General features: G+C 38.4%; 1 protein-coding gene across 4 annotated transcripts in view; it reads right to left on the reverse strand.

The window, feature by feature from the left end:
• The window catches only part of LOC107577496 (homeobox protein cut-like 1), a 126,789-nt gene that overhangs the window by 4,884 nt on the left and 97,845 nt on the right, over positions 1-24,060 (reverse strand). For 2 of the 4 annotated variants that reach the window (XM_016263567.1, XM_016263589.1), the window contains 12 exons: positions 23,836-23,894; positions 22,544-22,595; positions 21,630-21,726; positions 19,176-19,904; positions 15,071-15,151; positions 13,838-13,939; positions 12,965-13,051; positions 11,675-12,123; positions 10,344-10,676; positions 9,930-10,089; positions 4,521-4,799; positions 1,730-1,918 (listed from right to left, as the gene is read on the reverse strand). In XM_016263567.1, the coding sequence (XP_016119053.1) occupies positions 1,730-1,918; positions 4,521-4,799; positions 9,930-10,089; positions 10,344-10,676; positions 11,675-12,123; positions 12,965-13,051; positions 13,838-13,939; positions 15,071-15,151; positions 19,176-19,904; positions 21,630-21,726; positions 22,544-22,595; positions 23,836-23,894 (2,617 nt within the window). The remainder of the gene's footprint in view (positions 1-1,729; positions 1,919-4,520; positions 4,800-9,929; positions 10,090-10,343; positions 10,677-11,674; positions 12,124-12,964; positions 13,052-13,837; positions 13,940-15,070; positions 15,152-19,175; positions 19,905-21,629; positions 21,727-22,543; positions 22,596-23,835; positions 23,895-24,060) is intronic. The other 2 variants (XM_016263581.1, XM_016263573.1) reach the window with 2 other exon arrangements.

The following is a 24,060-nucleotide window of genomic DNA, read 5'->3' on the forward strand; positions in this document are numbered from 1 at the left end:
CCACAGAGCCGTCAGCCTGTCACAGCCGATCACAGAAATGACATCTCCCACCCTCATCAATCCAGACAGCGGAGCGACGAGCGGCCTCACAGAGCATGTGTGGCCTATTCAGCAGCCAGAGGACACATCTGGGCTATTAAAGAGGGAAAAAAAGAGCAATCAAACAGCCCATCAGGCCTCCCTCCGCCTGACCGCCTTATCTCCGGCATCTCGCGCATCTCTTCACATTAAAGAGAGGCACGCTGACGAGAGGCAGCTTAAAGATTGTTTACTGCAACTCCTGCGCCGACTGGAATCAATACTGGATAAACACAATCGCACAGTTGGCAATAATTAGCAGGTGCTGCATGTAAATATGGACACATGATCAAGGTACTGACGATCTGCGATGGCTGTGCATGAAAATACACAATTGTATTGTATAATGTGAGACAGATTAAGTCTTTGTTTACAAATTTTACTTGTAGCTTCGAAAATGTAACATGTTCATTTATTTATACTTATATTCAAATTATTTTTTTTATTCAGCAAGGATGCATTCGTGGATCGAAAAGTGACAGTAAAGACATTTATATTGCTTATAAAGATTTCATAATGCTTATAAAGATTGTTTTACTTTAAGTTTTTTGGTTCATTAAGATTTTTATTTTAAAACAAACTTATTTTTAGAATTATGTACTTTTGAACTTTATATTTAAAAAAAATCCTGAAAAAAATATATTAAGCAGCACAACTGTTTTCAACATTGATACTAATGAGAAATGTTTCTTGAGCACCAAATCAGCATATTAGAATGATTTCTGAAGGATCATGTGACACTGAAGACTGAAGTAATGATGCTGAAAATTCAGCTTTGCTATCACAGAAATCAAATGTAAAATATATTAAAAATAGAAAACAGTTATATTAAATTATAATATTTCACAATATTACTGTACCTTACTGCATTTTATCAAATAAATGCAGCCTTAGTGAACATTAGAGACTTCTTTTAAAAACATTAATAAATCCTACTGACCACAAACTTTTGAAGTGTAATTCAGTGCCTTTACTGTATGACACAAAAAGCTGATGTAACTGGCAGAAGCTATTTGAATATAATACATCAATCATTTTACATATAACATTTGGAGGAAAACACACACACACATTATGTAAGATTTTACAGTGGCTGAAATAGTTTTGCAGAATGACAAAAATAGTAAAAAAAAAAAGCACCATCTAGTTTTGTGTGACTGTGGCTGGATTGAGCTTTTGAAAACAAATGTGGTGAGGACATTATCCTTCACCCTGGCTACTGATGTTAGCAGTTCCTGGTGTGAAACTAGCAGGTTTAAAGTGGCTAAAACCAATAAATACGTCCCGGAGCTGCTTTTTCTTTACATGGAACCGGCACAGATTGAGCACCAGCACTTTGTTAGTGAAAAAATAGGTCGAAAGGAAGTGGAAACACAACCCAAATGAGCACTATGGTTCAGGCAAACTGCTGCAACACAGCTCCATCGTCAAGTGAAAACAAAAACAAAAAAATTTATAAAATTCTACACCAGACAGCCGTCTTTTAAATGTCCCGAAAAGACCTGCCAACTAAGCCGACACTGAACAAACTGTGAAGCACTTTAATAAACACTGAAATAAAAACATTCTGAAACAACACAGACAATTGCAAACAGGTGTTTGTTGGTGTGCGGCCAGACAGCGGCAGATGCCTTTAGAGGAGGAAGATTACCTTTCTTTTCCATCCGCTTCATGTCCATAAGCTTCTCCACTTTCCGCGGGTCACTCAGCCACAGCTGCATGCGTACGAATGGCTCTCGACCCTTCAGGCTGAGCTTGTGCCAGGGCTTGGGCCGGGCCAGCAGATCAGACACGGAGCCCTGCGTCAAACCCAAGATGCTCTCGCCAAACAGACGCTGGCCTGTAGAGCAAACCAATCAACTTCGTCAAGAAACCGTCTTATGACTCAACGTTGGACAACTTGAAATTGTCCAAATACTTGTCTTAACATTAAACAATATATTGTTTTATTATTAACAAACTTATTTTTGTGAAATATTTTACTTGAAGTATTTTGTGCTATATTAAAAAAAGCCACTTGGTTTGATATTTTGTTATACAATGCAGGACATTTATACACGTTAACTGTGTCTTAAGTGTCCAAATACGTTTTGAGGCCACTGTAGATAGCTTTTATTTATTTTGGGCCAATATAATAATTATTATTAAAAAATAAATAAAATAAAATAAAATTCAGGAACATTCTTTTACTGTATTGTGGCATCAAGTTTGATCAAACAAATCCTGATGATTTGCTCCACCTTAAAGTAAAGGTGCTTTTAATCTGCATTCAGGTTTAAAAAGCAAACACAAACAATTGCATTCATCAAGAAACCTTCATATGAGCATGTTGCCAAAATGCCACTTGGTTTGATATTTTGTTATACCTGTTTTGAGGCCACTGTATATACATTTCATTTATTTTGGGCCAATATTACCATTAAAAAAACAAAGAGTTCGTGAGAACATGTTTTTATTGTGATATGGCATCAAAGTTTGATCAAACAAGCTCTGCTGATTTCGCTTTTAACCTCCACCTTTAAGACAAGGTGCTTTCAAATGGCCGCTTAAGCTTTCAATGTTTTTTTTTTCACTCAAAATAAAAGGCACCTGAATCCTCTTGACAATAACTGAGATCCGTCTATGTTCAAAAAGGAAATGTTCCCCAGAGTAAAACAAAAGCCTGCGATCCCAGAAGATTATTTCTCTCTCTCCCCACAGACTCGTATCAACACAGCTGTCTTTACATTCTGCACTCTATACAGGTTAATACCACTACAGAGCACAACAAATCTTTGTTGCTCCCGAGACAAAAATCGCGTCAGGAAATGAGAATCTGCGAGATGAAAGAGACTGTCACAGCATCACGCTGAGGTATCATCTGTGCGATATATCCGTATTCTCCTTTGTTATATTGTGATCACATGACTTTAAAAGAAGAAAGTCAAAGACAAAGCACTGGTGTTTTCGGCCAATTCTCTTTTGAACATGAGGACAACGGTTGGTGTGAGTTAAAACAAACGGTGAAGGAGAAAGTAGCTGTGTCCAGTGTGACATTCTCGTTCGACCTCTCATTAATTATGGCAGGGACATTGAGACAGTCGTAGTGGACGGCCATTAAGTGCTAAAGCAGGGCCAACCTGTCCTCCACCTGTCCTCTCATGTGGAGAGACATTATTAATACACCATGTATTGTCTCTAATAATGAGTACAATTTATGGAATAATAGAAAGTAGCATTCAGAAGTCCGATTCATTCAGTAAATCAGTTAATTTAGAGTTTCCACATTTTTTGAGCAATGAATTTCCATGACATTTCCAGTTGATTGTGGTTTACTTAGGGCTGCACGATTAATCAGATGTGATTGTCATGTGTATCTTGTCAGTAAAGCCAGTTCTGTGATTAGTAGTAAATCTCCAGCACGTGCTTTCAGATGGAGCAGCGTTTACTACACAGAGCCGTAGTTCACTGACAAGCTACGCAAAATCGCGTTCATAATCGCAGACGATTTAATTATGAAATCGAAGAAATAGTTCTGCGATTATGAAAGCTGTTTGCGTAGCTTGTCAGTGAACTATGGCTGTGTAGTAAATGCTGCTCCACCTGAAAGCACGTGAAAATACCACATTTAATAACATGTTTTTACTCCAAACTCACTTATTTTATAATAAATTATAATAAGACGAACTCGGATAAACCATATATTGTCATAGTCGTGTGTTTATTAGTCACGTTGAATTAATGAAAGCAGTTAAATCTTCTGTTTATTCAGCAACCGCTATTGGGATTTCCTGGGTTTCTTCTGCAAGGAGTATTTGGAGTTTCAGCGTGAGAGCGCCCTCTGGCCTTCGGATGGAGATTTACTGCTGATCACAGAACTGTGCTTCACTGAAAGATACGCATGACAATCGCAGTTATTGCCTAATCGCGATTTATCGCCTTTGCGATTTAATTTCGATTAATCGTGCAGCCCAAGACCGTTTACTAGATAAGGATTTTAATAAATCGCTTCAACAAAACCACCAATGAATTATTCAGACCATTTGGGAACCAGTTTGACTGATTGAATGAACTGAATTAAAAAAAAAATACTCGGAAATCAAACATTACTACGGTTTCTAAGCAAGTGAAGCAAGTTTAAGTGTAAGCAAGTGTAAGCAAATATATATATTTGTGCAGAAATTAGTTAATTTTTTTATGTCTGACCACAAATATTAATTATTAAATAGTTTATTCTATAATATTATTTATAATAATATTTATATAAAAATGATCAATCAAATTAACAAAACAGCATTAAAATATACCAAAAATAACAGTAAAAACTGTAGAATTCTTCACTAGTCAACCATGACCATATCTATAATGTAGGTAACTACTAAATCATGGGTATGGTATCGCAGCTAGTCCATATTTCGTTCACTGAGGTACATTGGACACCACTGTTTTCTTAACATACTCACCAAGGTTGTTATCTGTTAGAACTTCTTTCACTTTCTTGGTGATGGTGTAGGTGTCCAGCTCGGGCGACATTGCTACCATCTCTTGTATGCTGAGACCCGCGTGTCCTGGCAGAGGTAACGGTAGAGGCGTGCCGGGCTGGGACTCGGAAGTTTCGCTGGGCTCCTGGATGGATGCTCGGCACATCTGCTCCTCCTGCTGGCTTTTAACCGACTCCTCAGCCGAACTCAGAGGGGATTCTGGGGCAGGACTGCAGCTGGCTGAGGTCTTCGGAGTAATCTCTATGGAAACGAGAGGAACAGAATTAAAACGTTGTGCCAATGCAGCACGTGACCTCATCCGTTGGCTGGGCATTACTTATTGACAGAAGGCCTGAATAAAGATCGATCTAAATATGGAGTGAGTAGCCAATGAAACCTTAACCCTAACCAAGGTCTTCCTGCTCAGCAACAGGAAGTGATGGACAGTGACAGATGCATCATGTTATGCCAAGTCACAGCTTCTCTTGAAGTATAATAAGACAATTAAATTAACGAGTAAGAGAGACAAGCACGTTTGGTGTTCTGTGAATTAATATGGTCAATACCAAGGTAGCTCCTCCAATAACGCTTATATCTGGGTTTAAAGTTATAGTTCACCCAAAAATAAAAATTGTGTCATCATTTACTCACTCGTTGTTCCAAACCTGTATGACTTTCTTCTATGAAACAGATTTTTTTTGGAAGACTCTCCAAGCTGCAAGGCTGAAATTACACTATTGTTTAAAGGAGTACAATTTCTTATTTTTTAATTAATACTTTTATTCAGCAAGGATGCACTAAATTGATCAAAAGTGACAGTAAAGACATTAATAATGTTACTAAATTTCTATTTGAAATAAATGCTGTTTTTTTAAACTTTCTATTCATCAAAGAACACTGAGGAAAAAAATGATCAGTTTCCACAAAAATATCAAGCAGCAAAACTGTTTTGATAGTAATTGATAGCAATAATAAATGTTTTTTGAGCACCAAATCAGCATATTAGAATGATTTCAGAAGGAAAATGAATAAATCACAGAAATTACATTTTAAAAAACTAAATTAAATATATTATATATAATAATTATAATATTATAATATAAATTTTAATATACATTTTTATATTTAAAATTTTAAATACTTGCTTTTTTTATTAAAGTGTTTACATTTTAATACTCCAATTTTTATATTTTATATATAAATGTGCAATCAGATAAATGCAACCACGAAAAATATTTTAAAAAGAAGAAAAAATAATCTAGAAATGTGAGAGCTTAAATTCTGGTCTCATCCACAAAGAAAGTGTGTTTTATTTTTGTGTTTAAAAGAAAATACAAAGTCATTTGTGTTTGCAGTGACATAAGAGCAACTAAATAATGACCGAATCTTCATTTCGAGTGAATTATTCCTTTAATACGCCGACATTGAGTACCCAACACTCTCTCTAATACTCTTCCCTTTCATTTCCCATCTTCCTCTACCCCTCTATTTCAGCTCGATTCTCTGATTCGTTGGTTGTGGCAGTGCAGTGCAGTGCTGGTGGTGAAGAGAGCATCGAGAGGAAGCGTCAGTTTGGATTAGCTGCCTGCCGAGCTTGGGGACACGGCAAACAGAGAGCAGAGCGCTCAAGGCGGGGAGCAGGCAGTCATATCAGATCTGCAGCAAGACCACGCACAGCCTGGTGACAGTTTGACTGGCGGCATGGTCTGTGTGTGTGTGGGAGGAGGGCGAGGGAGGTAGGAGGTGTTTTAGGGACATGAGCAGGAATGACAGGATGTTCCTGTGACATGCTGCAAGTAACCAGTGCGTATGCGTGTGATAAAGAGGACGGGAGGGGCGGCCACATCTGGACACACAGCTGGTCAATGCAGCTATGCGTGTGGCCGAGCGCGCGCACACACACACAGAGCTGGAATAAGCGGCACAAACATGAAAGCCTACATCTGTCCAGCCCTAATTTTGATGCATGATGGGATTGAATCTCATACACACAACAAGTTTAAACCGAACGGGTCCGAAAACATCCGATCAAGGCATTCTCAAATCTCAAACTACAGCGTGGTCTAATGTTAAAGAAGGAGGATTTTAAAGAAATTAATACTTTATTCAACAAGGACGCATTCAATTGATCAAAAGTGACAGCAAAGGCATTTGTAATGTTCATTTTATAATTCAGCTTTGTCATCACAGAAATAAATGACATTTTAAAATATATATAAAAAAAAGTTACTTTAAAATTGTAATAATATTTCACAATATTACTGTTTTTACTGTATTTTTTGATCAAATAAATGCAGCCTTGGTGAGAATCCTTTCAAAAACATTAAAAAAAGCCAGAATAAACATGAAAGCCTACATCTTTCTGGCCCTAATTTTGAAGCACGATGGGATTGCGTCTCATATGCGCACAACAGGTTTAAACTGAACAGGTCCGAAAACATCTGATTGAGGCATTCTCAGCTCAAACTACAGCACAGTCGAATCTTAACTGGGTTCTGATTGGACGATCACAAGGACAGACTGACATTCAGAGGAGAGGATCTGCAGAGACTGATGAGGGGTCATGGAGTGCTCTTCAACTCACACAGACTCACACACCTACCTATGCATACACATATACACACACACACACACACACACACACACACACCCAGGAGGAGAGCTTGTTTTAGCCCGGTTGAGTGTGTCGTCCTAATGAGGGTCAGAAAGGACAGGCAATATACAGGACACTTGCTAGAGGACAACAGACAGCGAACAGGAAGAACCTTGTGTGGTGTTGTAACATTATCTATTTAGGCTTTTAGTCTTTTTTTCAACCTTTTGTGTGTTCCTTTTTTTCCTTTAATTTTCCCTCATGGTTTATCTGAAAGAGACCATTCACCCAAAACATGAAAAATTATTATTTACTCAGCCTAATGTCATTCCAAACCTGTATGACTTTCATTCTTCAGCACCTTCAGAGTAAAATTTTGAAGAATGTAATGAATTTCTGTGCAGTTACAGTGAATATGGAGACAAAAGGAAGTCAGTCATACTGGTTTGGATCAACATGAGTGTGAGTAAATGATGACAAGTTTCATTACAGAGTGAAATATTCATTTTGTTTTTTAAGCAATGACAGGCTCCCTTCTGTCTATAAATTGGCATATATCAATCGGTTGACCTAAATCAATCTGAGTCATCAAAAACTTCCTGTTTTAAATCTACATTGGGCTCTTTCCTGTGCCCTGCCACCATTTGCATTTTTTTGTTTTTCTGCTGAGGTGCATTAGCTCAGTGCTAAGTGCTCCATGCTGAAAGCTGTGAGGCACAGAACAGGGCAGCTGGAAGAAAGAAACCCATTACAGACGTCTAAAGCTCGGGCCATTATGGTGCCTGCTGTTCAGATTATCTACCAAATCGGTCAAGCCTGGCCAGTTCATTTAAACACACTTTCGCCCCACACTGGCACATCACCACATGAATGTGTGTGTAAACATATATCCTTATGCCAAGGTTAATATGGTTAATAAAAAATTAAAGACAAAACAAGTAAAAAAAAAAAAAAAAAAAAAAAAAAAAAAAAAAAAAAAAGCACAATTAAAAGAAAATAACAGAGCTTATATAATATAATATAATATATAATACTATGGTTAAAAAATTTGGGTCAGTACATTTTTTAAAGGAAATAATACTTTTATTTAACAAGGATACATTAAAATGATCAAAATGTTATAATTCAGTTATAATTATAATGTTATGTTACAATATAATATAACTAAAAAAATTAAAAATAAATGTAAATTAAATAAATTTTCAAAATTACAATAATCGTAGATTTTTGTCTCGGTGTGTTTTAAATCCATAGTAATATCAAAGTTCATTTAAATTCTTCATAGTTTGCATTAAACAAGAAAATGGTGTGGCATTTACATTTCGGTTTATGCTAACAACCTTGATTCCAAAGTTGACCATTTTCTATTCCTTTTTATCCCCACCTATTGTATCTCTAGCTGAACTTACAGCTATAATGTATATATTACTTGGCTTAATTTGTGGTAAAAATGACAGAGAAAGGCTTCTTTAAGTAGGACAGCGAGCAAGTGCTATTCATCATAATCGGCCTCGCACTCACACGCACAGCTTGACTCCCATTTATCATTCCATCGGCTGATTATTTGCATATTAATCAGCCACTGGAGCATGATGGTGTGCTCGGCAGCCAGTCACAGAGGAGGAGAGGCGGGTAATTATCATATATCCCGGCGCTGATGGGCTAATTGATTACAACAGCTCAAGGAGGCCCTTGAGAGAGCCCAGGGGGCCTTTTCTGGATGGCCCCTGTGAGACAAACCCCCCTCCCCATCCACGCTGCACCAATTTAACCCAACCCTCCAATGTCTTTCCTTGAAATCCAGGTCAATGGAAATATAAAAATTGATGACTGCTAATAAATGGCATAACAGGGTTTAAAAAGGCCTTGAACTGCAAAATAATATCTAGATTTTTACATCCATAACTCACAGTTTGAGATATTCACATCCATAGTACAAGCAACACGGAATAAATAACACACCGAAGTGTAATACTTAAGTTTAGAGGCTTGTTCAAATCCTTAACCCTAAGTATGACCACTAATAATAACATAGCGCTTCAATAAACATCTGAGATCGATCATCAGAACGCTGTTGTCCTAGCATAACGATTGCACATTAAAAGTGGGTCAACAGTATGATCCTGTATCCATTTAGTCATGAGCAATTTAAATTCTCCCACCGTAAAGGCTGAGCGAGGAACAGCTGGCTGAACTACACTAAGATTTGGTTTGCCCTCGGTTGTTTATTCAAGCCAGGCTAAAACCAGTATCTGTCAAACTATTAAAGGAATGCAGCCATTAGCATTTTCAGGAAATTTTGTTTTTCTTCTTGAACTGCATCTCAGAGTGCGCTATATTAATCAGACAGATATTATAAGCCATCCATTAAAGTCAAAATGAAACCTTTCAGAATGAAACAACATTCTCTATACAGAATTGACTGGATCGTCAAAAAATGGGAGAAAAATTAGAACAGACAGCTTGCTTTTTTCTTGTGATATTTTCAGTGTTAGATGTTCGAGAGTAATCTAATTTTGGCGAGAAGCGGATGTGATTGGTGAAAAAGAGATATGAGGGAGAGTTTTGCATTCTCAAACGCCCATGCCAAGTGATAAGAAAGCCGAATGAATGGTGGCTTTGATGGCAGCTCAGGATGTGAGGAGTGAAACCGAGAAACCAAAGCCACATCAGAAACGAGAAGCTTCACATCCGTCTTGAGCCACTATGCATTTTTCTCTGTATAGATGAAACTACAGTGACATCTACATATGAAGCTACACATGAGTGTGTGATGGTAAACAGTGATGGGGTGTTACCTTGTGTCTGTCCAGGCATTGGCAGCAGTGCCTGGCCCAGCTCTCCGTTCAGCCATAACTGCATGCGTATAAACGGCTCTCTCCCTTTCTGTGTGAGCTTACTCCAGTGCTTTGGCCGAGAGAGCATGTCGCTCACGCTCCCCTGAGAGAGGCCTAGCACCTGCAACCCGCACACAAACACACACAGGCACGCACACAAACACACACGCAGGAGATATGGTACATCAGATTCAGAGAAAAACAGCCCTGAAACAAATACAAAGATATTTCATGATGCAATAAGAAGAAAGATGAAGCTGTTATTACAAACTCATACATTTGCATGGAGTATAAAAATGAAACCGACACACAAGCGCTCAAATTGTTTCTTAGTGGGCAATCGGTGGAAGCGTAACTGATGTGAAAAGCACTGACCTTCTCACCAAAGATTCGCTGGCAGATGCCATTCTTGGCTAGTTTGTCTTTGACCTGCTGTGTGAGATCGACAGTGTCCACTTCCTGGTACATGTAGTACTCGTACTGCTCAGGTGTAAGCGGGGGCACCACAGGTTTGGCGACTTTGGAGAGGGACAGTAAAGGTGAGGAGGAAGGCAGTGGACTGCTCTGAGGGGTCTCACTGCCGCTGGGCATCTGCAGACTCAGCTCTGAGCTCTGGGAGTATGGGGACTCTGAGCTTGGCCAGTCTTTCCAGTAATCCAGAGAGGAAGCAGGAGCCACGGGTGCAGTGCTGCCCAGCCGAGGGAGCTTCTGGTGGGGACAAGGAGTAAAAGTTGGGGTTAGCCATATGAGGAAACTGCGTGTGGCTAAAGGAGGAGGAAGTGGGCTATTCTAGTATGCAAGGGTGAGAATACTCTGACTGGACGGATGTAAAGTAAACATAGCGCTTATGAATGAAATGGTATTCTCTGTATGCAATATAGATGTTAGGGTGGTTGCTAGCATATTGCTGTGCAGTTGTTAGGACGGAGGCTTTTGCAGGGTGTCAAAGGGTGCCAAGTGTGTGCTAGGGGTCCGCAGAAAAATAGTGTAAAAATAAATAATTAAATTAATTAAATAAAAATAAATAAATAAATAAAATGAAACCTTTCAGAATGAAACAACATTCTCTATACAGAATTGACTGGATCGTTTGACTAAATTCAACATTATTACAGTTTCATTCTTCTTTCTAAAGACTGGTCTAAAATCATGAGATGAATCACAATTATTTATTCTGTTGCCATAGTTTTACACTTATCTTCTGATCTGCATGCGATAAAAGATATTGAGTCAACTTATTAACAGTATTGTTATTGTTAACTAAAACTATTCAAATAGTTTTCATTAACTGTAATAAAAAAATGACATAAAATATACATATTACATGAAAAAAATTGCCTTGGCACGAACTAAAATAAAAGTTGAAGTTGCAGTAGAATTACTAAAATTAAAACTGAAATAAATGAAAGCTAAATAGAAATATTTAATTACTGTTTATTGTTTAATATTTAATTAATTTTTTTTTTAAACTAACCAAAATGAAAAAAGCACATAACAAAATACTAAATTTAAAATGAAAACTAAAAGTATAAAAATAAAATTATTAATAAATACCATAATAGCATATAAATACTACTAAAAAATACATTAATAAACTGTAAATATTTATACATGTTATATTGAGAAAACTTGTGGGGATTAATTAAGGAGTAATACTGTAGGTATATGGGGATGTGTGGCAAAAAGTGATTAATAATGCACTATACCTCCTTGGTATCCTCTTGGCTGTGTGCATCTTCACTAACAGAGGTCTGCCCGGTTCCGCGACGCTCAGAGAGACCTGTGCTCCACCAGTGCTCCCTCCAAGAACCCCCACCTAAACCTCCTCCACTCTCAGAGAGACGTCCGAGCTTGGGCACTCCGTCCACCCCCACATCTGAGACGGCCACTTCACCCATCTCCTTCTTCACCCCACTGTGGAAGTCCAAGAGAGGAGAGGTGGAGGGCTTCTTCAGAGACTGAGCAATAGGTGTGTAGGGGAGGGTGGAGAGCGGGGAGCCCAGGAGCGAGAGATCGGTTGGGGCCATAGAGTTGGCCTTCAGTACGGGCTCCAGAGCCACCTGCTGGGCCTCCATCTCCCTCCGAGCCTGCTCAAGGATGGAACGAATGTTCTCGTCAGAGCTGCTGGAGGAGGACGGAGGCTGAGAACTCTCAACTGCAGGAACAGAGGAGAACATGTAAGTGGTCACAATCTGTTTTATCTATAAATCACCATATTATTACTCATAAAAGAGGAACTTAAAGAAGTAGTATACACAAAAATAAAAATTCTGGCATTATTTTCTCATCCTCATGTTTTGCAAACCCTTTCCACACTGAAGAATGTTGACAATAAAAAGATACAGTGACCGCAAGCTGTTAAGCTTCAAAAAGGACAAGAGTACAACAAATGTACTAATTATTGGTCTTTTTGCACAAATTTGTTGTAAAGACTACTGTTATGATATTCTTGTGGAGTTTTTCGTCATTTTTGGAGCTTGAAAGCCCCTAATCACATACTTCTAAAGTATGGAATTGAGCAGCGCGAACATTCTCCAAAACATCTTCTTTTGTGTTTTGTGTTCCACAGAAGAATGAATGTCATACAGGTTTGCAAAAACATGAGGGTGAGTAAATGATGACAGAATTTTTGTTTTGGGTGAACTATTCCTTTAAAAGGTGCCAATAAGAGATTGCTGCCCTATGCTACCCAATAATATTTCAGAATAAATTTGGAGTTTAATGTGACAATTTATCAATATTATAGTTTCAAATAATAAAGTTAAACAAAGACGTCTGTTTTCTGTGAGTTAGACCGTAAAAGATTTCTCAACATGTGCATAGGTTTTTTTATTTTTATTTTTATTGATGTATATATATATAAAGCATACATCGGTCATAAATCCCCATGACTCAGACTGATTTATGACAGTGAGAAGTTCATTGGAAGCAGTAGCGCTCTTGGCATGGAGGGAAATCTTGGGGGGAAACTTTCAACAGACAGCACAAAACCTCACCAAGTCTTAGACTGTGTGCATATATTTGGAAATAGCTGCCCGACCCTCTGTGGTAACCTGATCGCCGTTGCCTCTCCCCCACACCGTCTGCAGTGGCAGGTGGGGAAGAGACAGTTAGTTTAATTCCGTTACACAAGCTTGGACAGGAAAAGGTAAAGGAGGGAATTTAAACACTCAAAAACAGGGGGGATACGACTCAGTATGTTATTGACTGATATAATCATTTGTTTTAGACAGTGCTTGTTCAAAAATCTGCATTGCAATTACAGTTTTAGCCAACATGCACTATCATTCAAAAGTTTCAGGTTAATAAGTTTCTTTTTATGTTTTTGAAGTCAGTCTCTTATGCTCACTAAGGCTACATTTACTTGATCAAAACTATAGTAAAAACAGTAACATTGTGAAATATTATTACAATTTAAAATAAGTGTTTCTACTTTAACACATATCAAAATGTAATTTAATCCTGTGATGGGAAAGCTGAATTTCAGAAGCCATTGCTCCAGTCTTGTCACATAATCCTCACACTCACTTTTTTCAGGATTCTTTGATGAACAGAAAGTTGAAAAGGACAGCATTTATTTGAAATATAAATGTTTTTACTGTCACTTTTGATCAATTTAATGCATCCTTGCTGAATAAAATAATTTCTTTCAAAAAACTTTTGTATGATGTATGATGACACCACAATCAATTCTACAACAGAAAACTTGTTGACTCAATTAGAAAAAGTGAATGCAAGAATGATCGTATTCAGGTGGTAACAGTAAGTTCTATCCTACAGAAAGTGACCTAAGTGATTGTGGGGAAGTGGAAAACACACGTGAATGCCTTGATCTTTCCTTGATTTCCTGATGACAGAAAAAGACTCACCTGCTTTCTGCACTTGCAACTCTCTCTTTGCCTGCTCCAAGATGGACTTGATGGCTTCATCGGAGCCGGTCTCAGTCGTGCGGATCCGTGTGGTGATGTTACCTGTGAAGACACGAGAAGGACATGTAGCTGTGAGTGACACCTCGTGTGTAAAAACATATAGTTCTGTTTTGTCTTGAAATATACAATCTTTAAGACTGAAAATGGCAAAAAAAAAAAAAGCTATTTCTGCATGACAAAGCAAGAGTTCAAACAGATGCAAACACAAGCTTATTCTAAACAACAAACTATCTGATACACTAAAATAAGTCTGGCATTTTTTTATTTTCTGGAATTGCAATCCTGCAACCAAACTCAATGGCACAAAACAAAAAAAAACGTTATCAATTGTTTGCTTGTCTATAATATTGTGTGTATCAGCACCTGTGCTGCCCGTGGCTAAAGCGGCAGTTCCTGTGCAAGGACTGAAAGCTTTTCCTGTCCTCCACAACAAAGAGACGGTAAGATTTGGATAAAATTCATGAGAAACAACAGAGCTTGTGCGGAAATATCATCAGACGGGCCAGTGCAATAATAATAAATATGGAGAGAGTGAGAGAGGGAAAAAGTGGCAGAGGGAAAGTGCCCGACGAGCAGTGGGCAGCGGGGCAAGGTCAGAGTCACTGGTGTGTGAGGACAGCAGCTGGACGTGTGTGTGAGGTGGAAGTAATGCTCTCTCACCCTCTCTCTCTCTCACACACACACACACACACACACACACACACACACACACACGGGTGGCTAGCCACCCACAGCGCCACCCTGGGGGAGACTCAACCACCAGTTGTAATGTGGTGGCACTGTTGATGTGCCTGAAGGATTCTGCCACACACACACACAAGCTGACCACAAAATAACAGGACAGACTTCTCAAGGACCTCTGTGATGGAAAGTTACATTGGTTTAGACTTGATAACACTCACACAGAGTTTTTTCCCCCCACAGTTTGAAACTAATCTGTGAAGTCAAAGGTGTAGCATTTATTGTAAACAGCTGTCTTCCGACAGTCCGAATGAGATCTTTTTAAATTCCAGTCACCCCTCTTCCAGCCCTGTCTGTCTCACTCGCTTGTTTTGCAACAGATTCCAGGCCAGAGATTGAGAAGAAACAGACCAGCACAACAAAAACATACAAGACACAGCGGTTCTGACACTGCAGAAACCCGTAACACGAGAGGGAAGGCGTGAGACAGACCTGGCCGCGTGGAGCCTTCCGAGCCGGTTCTTCGCTTCGGAACATCCTGAAACACTCTGTTCAGGTTCTGGCCTGGGTTCTCTGTTGGAAAACAAGTGGCGGAAGATAGAAATAAAGTAAGACCAAGCCCTAAACTTCTGCTGTCAATTGTCCAATCATCTCCAGGGCTCAACAATAAGAATGACAGATTTTTTTTTAAGTCTTTTGACAGAAATGTCACCTGACCTACAGGCCTAGTGCTGCAGCATTGGTATATTTTACATTTGCTGACGAGCAAATATCTTGCATTTGGAATCTGATTTCTGCTGTTTAGCTAACACAGATTAAGTTTTGCCATATTTGGAAGAGATGAATAGCCTTCATCAAAACAAATCAGTTACGTTTCGCACCATATGCAATCATTTTCCAACAAAAATTATGAATAAATCCATAGCTTTCAGAGTTACATTGTAGTTTTACAATTTCCAGCCATTACTGAAAATAAAAAACCTAGAAAACTTCAGAAATCTTTACCAAAATATACATATATTTTGTTTAATATTATATAACTTACACATTTTTCTGCTTTTTAGAAAAATGTATTTTATAGATTTTTTAAATTTAAATTAAAATATATAGTAGCTTTATATTAATTCCCCATTGGGGAAACTCGTACATTTACAAACAACAAGAAAAAAAGACATTACAGTCACAAACAATAATAATGTAATTTATAATATAATTAAAAATGAATGTAACATTTAAAAATGTCAATTTTTTATTTTTATATTTTTTCTGAAAAGCAAAAAGATATATATATATTTGAATTTTTATGGTAATTTATTAATTTAACATGAACTTATCTGAAAAGCAGATAAAAATTCAGTTTTTAAATTTTTATGTAAGCAGTTATTTTAACATAATTATTTATATTATTTATATCACTATTAATTAATTATATAAATCTATTCCTATGAAAAGCAATATATATTCCTTTTCTGAAGAATATAATATGTTGCAAAGAATCCTTATTGTTGAGCCCTGGTCTTAAATGGTTGTCAAAATGTCTTCACAGTCAGTTTTGAGAGCACTTAGTAATACTAATCCAAAGTAATACCTTTACATGGACAGATGCATGTAAATATCCTTTGAATGGTAGTTTGTTAAGCTTGAACACATATCGACCAAGTCTGACCTCAAAGAAAGCCACCTGCACAGTGCAGAATTCACTCGAGTGATTATTTAAACGTTAATGTGCTCCTTTAGCCCAAGTCTTTGATGTGAATGAATGGGTTTTAAGGTTTTTACAAAGTTCGTACTCCCATGGGAGACCACAAGCCGACACTATGGAGGCAGACAGCCAGACCAGACTCCCTTGAAGACGTTCCAAACCAGTGTGCAGACGTAAGGGCAGCACAGTCAGTCTTTTTCAGCTCCGGCTCGGTTTCAAAACTACTGCCTCACAGCTAGACTGAACAAACTTAGACTCGGCTCAACACGGCTTCAAGGATTCACAGCCAACTGCCCTCATATGCAAGTACTCTCGCTCACGCTGGGCTCGGCCTTGATTTGTTCGCTCTAGCTGTGAAGCACAGACTTGAGGCAAAACATAATGCTCGCAAACCTCTCTGAACTTCGTCTTCACCCGTAGGCTGAGACCGAAATGAAAGAAAGGGTAGACTGCTGAAGTTTAGCTCTAATCAACACACCACCTGTGCCAACTGAGTACTGAGTGTTTCAGTCAGAATCTAGTATCTAGTCTCTATGGGCTTTATGTAGTTATCTAAGGAATCCCAATCTTAAAGGTTATGTGCACCATTTCATAGTGGATGAAAGGGTTAGTTTAGCCTAAAGCTTATTGGAAGGGAAACATGGAAGCCTGTTTTTGTCTACAGTAAAGAAAAAAAGAAAGAAAAAAAAAGTTAACAGCGACTTCTTACTCAACGATTATGACTTCATACCTCACAAACGTGACTTTTGTTTTTACCTCAGAAATGTGACTACTTTTCTCATAATTGAAACTATACCTCAGAAACGCTTTTACCTTTTTAACCTTTTTACCTCACAAATGCAACTTCATCTCAAAATCGCAACTTTATATCTCACAAATATGACTATACCTCACAAATGCGAAAATATACTTCATAATTCATTTCTCATAAGACTTTTACTTACCAGTTTTTCCCTCACAAACGTGACTTCATATCTCAATTGCAACTACCTCACAAAATGATTTTATACCTTTCTTTACTTTTTCTTGACTTAATTTCACATTATTGTGACTTTATACCTCACAAATAAGACTTCAGACCTTAGAAATGCGACTTTTACCTCACAAATGTGACTTCATACCTAGGGTTGGGTATCGTTTGAATTTGATCAATTCCGATTCTGCTTATCGATTTCGATTCCAAAATGATTAAATAATAACATCAAACATTTATTGGAGCTGAATACCATGAACAAAAATCAACAGGCTACATAAAAACTAAACTCTTTAAGAGCTGTTTGTGTGCAAAACAGAACTGCATGATTCTGAATAAATTTAGTTGGTTTTTTCCCCCCAGTGGAAGTTGTGGTTCTCTCATGATTTTGAAGAAAAAACATTAGACAACTAAACAAAATCACATGTAATTTATGAATGAATGATTAAATGACTCATTCAAGATGCACATGTTTCATTACTGGATGAATCAGCGTTATTGAACGAATCTCTTGTATGATTCAAAGACAAATACATTTGAACAGCCCCTTTTCGCCACCTATTGGCGTTACAATGTAATCGATAAATCTTCATTTGAAGTGTCAAATTACTTTCAAAAGGTGATTTACTCTATTTTAATCGCTACCATACACATCGTACACACAGTTTATATCTGAACTATAAACTTTTATCCCAGTACTTCTGTGATTTGAATGTTTGTAACACAGAAATAATGATACTGTGTGACTGAAAAGCCTGAAGCCGTTTCATTCATGACAGACAGCTGCTCTCTTTAGGTCAATGGCAGCGCGAACGCAAATTTAAATGTTCAAATCACACTGGTGTGATCATACTCTGCACGGATGAACCAAGTGATCACAACATTGATTGCACACGTCAAAGGCTGAGGAATGAAACAGACGAATCATTGTAATTTAGGAGTAGAATCAGGTTGTCGTTTGAATCATGTTCACGATCTTTAACGATCTATTAAATTAAAGTGCTTTGTCATGTTGGTGGTGACACCTCTCTTGCAACATGTTTAGCTATCACAGATATTATAATTAGCTTTTGGCTTCTGATCGCAAATGTAGCCAAACTTTGGAGCGCTTAGATTAGCGAGCATAGGAATCGATAGGCAGAATCGAAATTTTAATTTGACAAGTATCCAATTCCTGACCTTAAGTATCCGATTCTGGAATCGGAATCGATTTTCGATTCCCAACCCTATTCATACCTCACATATATGCAAGATTTTCAACCCACAAATGTGACAAAAATGGTGACTTTATACCTAACAAATACGACTACTCCTCAAAAACGTTACTTCATCTCTCACAATTGCAACTTCCTATCTCATGAACATGACTTTACCTCTCACAAATGTAAATGTATACCTCACAACTCTAACTTCATACCTCACAAATACCACTTCATAACTGAATTCATATCTCACAATTGCAACTTTATATCTAATGACTTTATATCTCACAAATGAGACTTTATACCTCACAACTGTGACTTCACACCTCAAAATCACAACTTCATATCTTAACTATTGTAACTTTATATCTCACAAATGCAACTTTATTTCCCACAGGTTTTTATTTTAAAATTTAGTTCACAATTACCGGTTTGATTGTGGCAAAAAACACAGCAATCGCAAAGCACTGCCCTCTCTTGTTATTGCACATATTTGACTATTTAAAGTATCTGATTTGACTCTTTAAAGAAATGCGTACTCTAAATGTGAGACTGCTAACATCAGTGTGCCTATGTTTAAGTTGCTTACATGTGACAGGAATTGCCATGCTGTTAACTGAGCACTATTTAATCCCATGCATATTGTTTGAAAATAAACGTGCGTTGGGAGATCATCTGCGATAACAAGGTTAAGTTGCTTCCTCAAGCTCTGTAACTGACCTCTCTGCCTGCCCTGGATGCTCCTAAGCGCCAGGATGTTCTGCTCATCAGACAGGAAGTGCTTCATCTTGTGAAAGGGCTCTTTGCCACGGATAGTTAACTTGCTCCAGGGTTTGGGCCGGGCCAGAATCTCACTGACCGAGCCTTGGGACAGACCCAACACATAATGGCCGAACACGCGCTGGCCGATATTGTGTTTGATCAGCTGCTCCTTGACCTGTCGAGCAATCTCAGCCGTGTCCATTTCCTCCCCTTCCGATGTGCTACCCGCACCCTCTGACTGGCTGGGAGAGGGCGCCAGGCCGTTAACCTCCGGGCTGCCCGCTGACTGAGGGGGTAGGGGGCTGGAGAGAGAGTTGGTTGTAGCGTAATGGGGCGGCCCGAAGAGCACAGAACTTGGAGAAGGGTCGTGGAGGGCTTTGGTGTAGATGGTTTGCATGAGCTGCCTCTGAAGAAGAGAGTTGAGTGCCATTTTGCCAGCCAACGGGGGGAACGTGGCGCCCACGCTGGCCATGCCGGGGGTAAAGAAGTCTGGCCCGATGCCCGTGGGGGAGAAAGGGTGGGTACCGTTGGCACTGGCAGCAGATTCGGAGGTAGCGGTGCCCGTCCTCATCAAAAGCTGGGGGGAGGGGGGAGGAGGGGACCCCTGGAGTGTGGTAGGGACTGGAGTGGCAGGAAGACGCTGAGGGTTTTCCACTGTGGTTTCTTTACTTTTCCGCCCCACTGATCCTGTAGAACAAAAAAAAAAACGTGATTTAGACCTAGAGATAAATGTACAGTAAAATCCTGGCAATGTATCATCCTGAAGGTGTTTATTTTGGGATACAGGCCGACTTACTGTATATTATGCCACTTATTACATGGCTACTTAATAAATAGATGTAATGTTGAAATGATTTAATTATGTGAGAAGAAAGAGAACAGAGTGATATTGGAGACATTCAAATTAGCATTGGTTACCTGGAACAAAAGACAATATTTATACAAAGCAATTATTATACACAAATATATGACCGCAGAATATCATTTGATCAATTACAATCAAGTGTTCAGAAAGCTGCTGAATATAATTCCAATGATATCCTGTACACGGTCACTGTAAAATAATTTTTTTTTTTTATGATTGTAGTTCTTTGTCACTTTTTATTGATGGAAATGGGACAGGAATTAATTTAGAGCAGAAATGGGATTGGAACCTGTAGCAGATCAGATTCAAACCACACTACAAAAAATATTTGAAGCTGTAAATAAAACAGATTAGAGTACATTTTTTACAAAAAAAACTTTTTTTAAATGTCATATTTAATTGAATGTGTTACTTGCTGTTTCTCTGTAATTTTTTGTGAAATTTACTAGAAATTTCGGAGTGAAAAAAGCTTCTACATCAAATTTTTTCAGTGCACAGCCATATCTACATTTCCCCATTTTTTCCCAATAAATCAAACTAAGATAAATTCAAAATGTCCATTAAATGTTATTTTCTAGAAACAAAAAACTAAACAAAAAAAACAAGCAAAAACAAAGTGCCAAAGACTTGTTTTGTACGCTTCAAGGAAATCTGTTTTGTGTATGTGTATGTGCCAAAGGCTGACGTTTTAACACTGATCTCCTCTGAGGTCTGTAGACTAGCAGGCATGTCCAGAGATATCAGGCCAGGCAACTGTGCGTGGGCTACCTGCTCATGCTGTGGGGACTGTTCTTGTGGGTGTCAGTACGGTTATCCTTTTTGCCATGACAAAACACCTCTGCTGTGTGCGCTTCCATAACAATACCATCACTTTATACAATGGTGGCAAAATCAATATTCAGCGCAACAGAATTCTGTTGGCTGTCAGAGACTGATGCATGCTACGATCACACATGATTCTCAGACATTGCCGTCAGCAGAAAATGCCAGGTTTTAAAATGCAAAATTTGTGATAGAAAGTCACATTTAAAACGCAAATTAAATGTATGACCTCCATAGGGGTATCCAGAGGTGTTCTGTAATGACATTTCCAATCTTACACACACAGAGCATGGTCGAAAGAGCAGGAAAAGGGAAAAAAAGGCCTAATTATCACACTGGTCTCTGCTAGCCGTTCAGGATTTATGCAAGCCCCAGGTGACCTGATCTCCTACAAGCCAAAGTGTAATATACTGCTGCCTCTAGAAAAGGATGAACTGACCCTAACAACAAAAATGCCTCCAAACCTAACTCGTCACTCTCAGGATGATCTGTAATGATATTTATTTATTTTTTTCCTTGGGGCAAAATAAAACCATACAGCCATAAAGTTCTGAAAGTTTATTAGGTCATGTTGCATGTCCACCTGCGTTTTAGGCAAAGTTAGGTTTGAAAAAAAGGAATCAATAAATCATGCCAGTTCCTGTGTGTAAGCTGCAACTTCGCAATTTCCCAGTGACTGGCTGGTTAATGTACCTCGGAAGAGGCTGGATACCATGTAAACTCACCACTGAAGTCATAGTTGGCCAGTCGTTTCAAAGCTCTCTCTGACAGCTGGCTATGGACTTTCCCCGTCAGCAACATCTCCAATGGCTTGGATGAGTCCTAAAATGAAGAAGGGATAAGAGTAAGAAAAAAATACACAGGAAGGTAGGAAAGGAAGGGAAGTAAGGGAACAGAAAGGAGGGGGAAAAGGAAGTGAGGAATGAAGTAAAACAGGAAGGAGGAAAATGAAGGAAGAAAAACAAAAGTAAAGTCATAGAAAGGAAGGAGGAGAAACAAATGTAAAGATTTAGAAGGAAAGAATTGAGAAATGAAATGAAAGAAGGCAGATGTGAAATTAAGTCAAAGAAAGGAAGAAAAAGTAAGTTTAGAAAGGAAAGAATTGAGAGGAAATGGAAGAGAAATGGAACAGATGAAATGAGAAAGGAAAGGAAGTGAGGAAAGACAAAAGGAAATGGAAGAAAGAAACAAGTTATGGAAAGGGGAAAATAAAGAGGGGAGAGAAAATGTAAAAAGTGAGGAAGGAACAAAGGAAAGGAGAAACAAATGGAAAGGTTTAGAAAGGAAAGAATTGAGAAAGGAAGTGAAAGGAAGGAAGTGAGTAAGGAAGGAAATGGAAAGGGGAAAAAAGGAAATGAGGAATGAAGAAAGGAGGAATATAAAGGAAGAAACAAACCAAAGGAAAGTTAAGGGAAGTTAGGAACAAAATAAATAAAGAAAATAAAACCTCCACTATCAGCTCTTTCACATGTATTTATTAAAGGAAAAACAAAATGTTTTAGAAATAAACAAGGACAAGTTATTCAGAATTTACAAAACATCAAAAGCAATAAAGCATGCTGCCTTTTACTATTACAATGCACTAGAAGAACAAATCAATACAATCAACTTCATTCTTTCTAAACACGCGATGTCTTACCTGTACTGAAGGGTGATGATCTGATGAGTTGTGCTCCATTGATTTCAGGTTGCTGTTAAGAGTGAAAGAAAGTGTTTACGTATTAAAATAATGGTGTCACAAAGCCTAACGTTCATCCAGAAGCCTTCGCTTTCCGATTCAGGTCAAGAGCTGAACGCCGCTCAGCTTAATAAGCGTTGGCTCAGCGTTCAGTATCATAATTCGAAAATTCCTGTGACACCTCCAATCACGTTACCCAAATTAACCAGCGTGCCTAGCTGCACTCTACCCAGCACTGATCTGTTATCTATGGATTAAACAGGGCCATTTTCAAAAGCACTTTTGGGTGAAAACACTCATTATATTACGGTGGAATGTGTCTCGAGTAGACAACAAGCTATCAATATACATTCAGCAAAGCGGCTTTTTAGGCCGATCATCAGACCAGCACAGATCTTAACAACACCCTCTATTCATGGATTATTTGCTTTATAAATCCCAATTAGGAATATTACGCCTAAAATCAAGTTATGCAACGGACAGCCAGACATCTCCTGAAGCCTCCCAACACACATCGACAGCACAGACGAGCGGCCGAGCCAAAAACACACACACCACTCAATTAGGTTATCGCCGATGCAAACTACGTTAGCCTCCTCATTACAACTGTGGCTGGAGATGAAACGCAGCAATCCCTCAGTCCCGAGCAGAAACCACTCTGACAACAAAGCGTGCTTAATCCGCTTTTCTCAGAAATAAGACCCAATACTCCTTGCATACCTAAGGTTCTTTGAATTTATTTAAACAGAACTGAGATTACCGCAGAGTAAAATTCCTTCTGGTAAAATATGGGAATAAAAGGTCCGTGCGCAGATGGAGCTTGGCGATCTCTGCGGTTCATATCTCAGCTGGCTGAACTACATCGGCTCAAATTCAGTACATCTGACTGTAAAGTTCAAGACCACCAGGTACTGAAAACTCACAATTCGAGCCCTGGAGCGAGAGAGGACAGGGAAGATACATGCATAACGCAGTGGTGGATAAAGGTTAAGGATGGTCTGAGGGTCTAAAATTATGTATGTGGATAAACAACACCAGGTCAGGTCACCCTAAACAAAATCTTTGCTTATTTAGGCCCACCTTAAATCCGATTCATGGTATTACGCACTTGAATGTCACGTTAAGGTTAATGCAACAATCCCATCAGCATTAAAATAATGTTAATAATGCTAAAATATTCACATAAATGTGAGGGAAAAAGGCTGAAGAGTCAGGATTATTTGCACTGACAGAATTAGTGCTTCAAAACTTACCAGAGTTCTCGTTTGATCTCCTCATAGTCTGACTGCTCTTGAAGCTTTTCTTCAAGTTGCTGGGAAGAAAAAAGGCAGACATACATATTTATAATCAAATTTGTCCTGTGAAAATTATATGGAAAATCTCACAATATTCACTTTAGAGACACTTTAAAGGAATATTGCAATGACAATTCTGTCAATGTAGAGTTGTGTAGAGCTGCACAGAGGGTCCATAGAATA

Source organism: Sinocyclocheilus grahami, unplaced genomic scaffold, assembly GCF_001515645.1.
Source record: "Sinocyclocheilus grahami isolate Dianchi unplaced genomic scaffold, SAMN03320097.WGS_v1.1 scaffold32.1, whole genome shotgun sequence".
NCBI classification, from domain to species: Eukaryota; Metazoa; Chordata; class Actinopteri; order Cypriniformes; family Cyprinidae; genus Sinocyclocheilus; species Sinocyclocheilus grahami.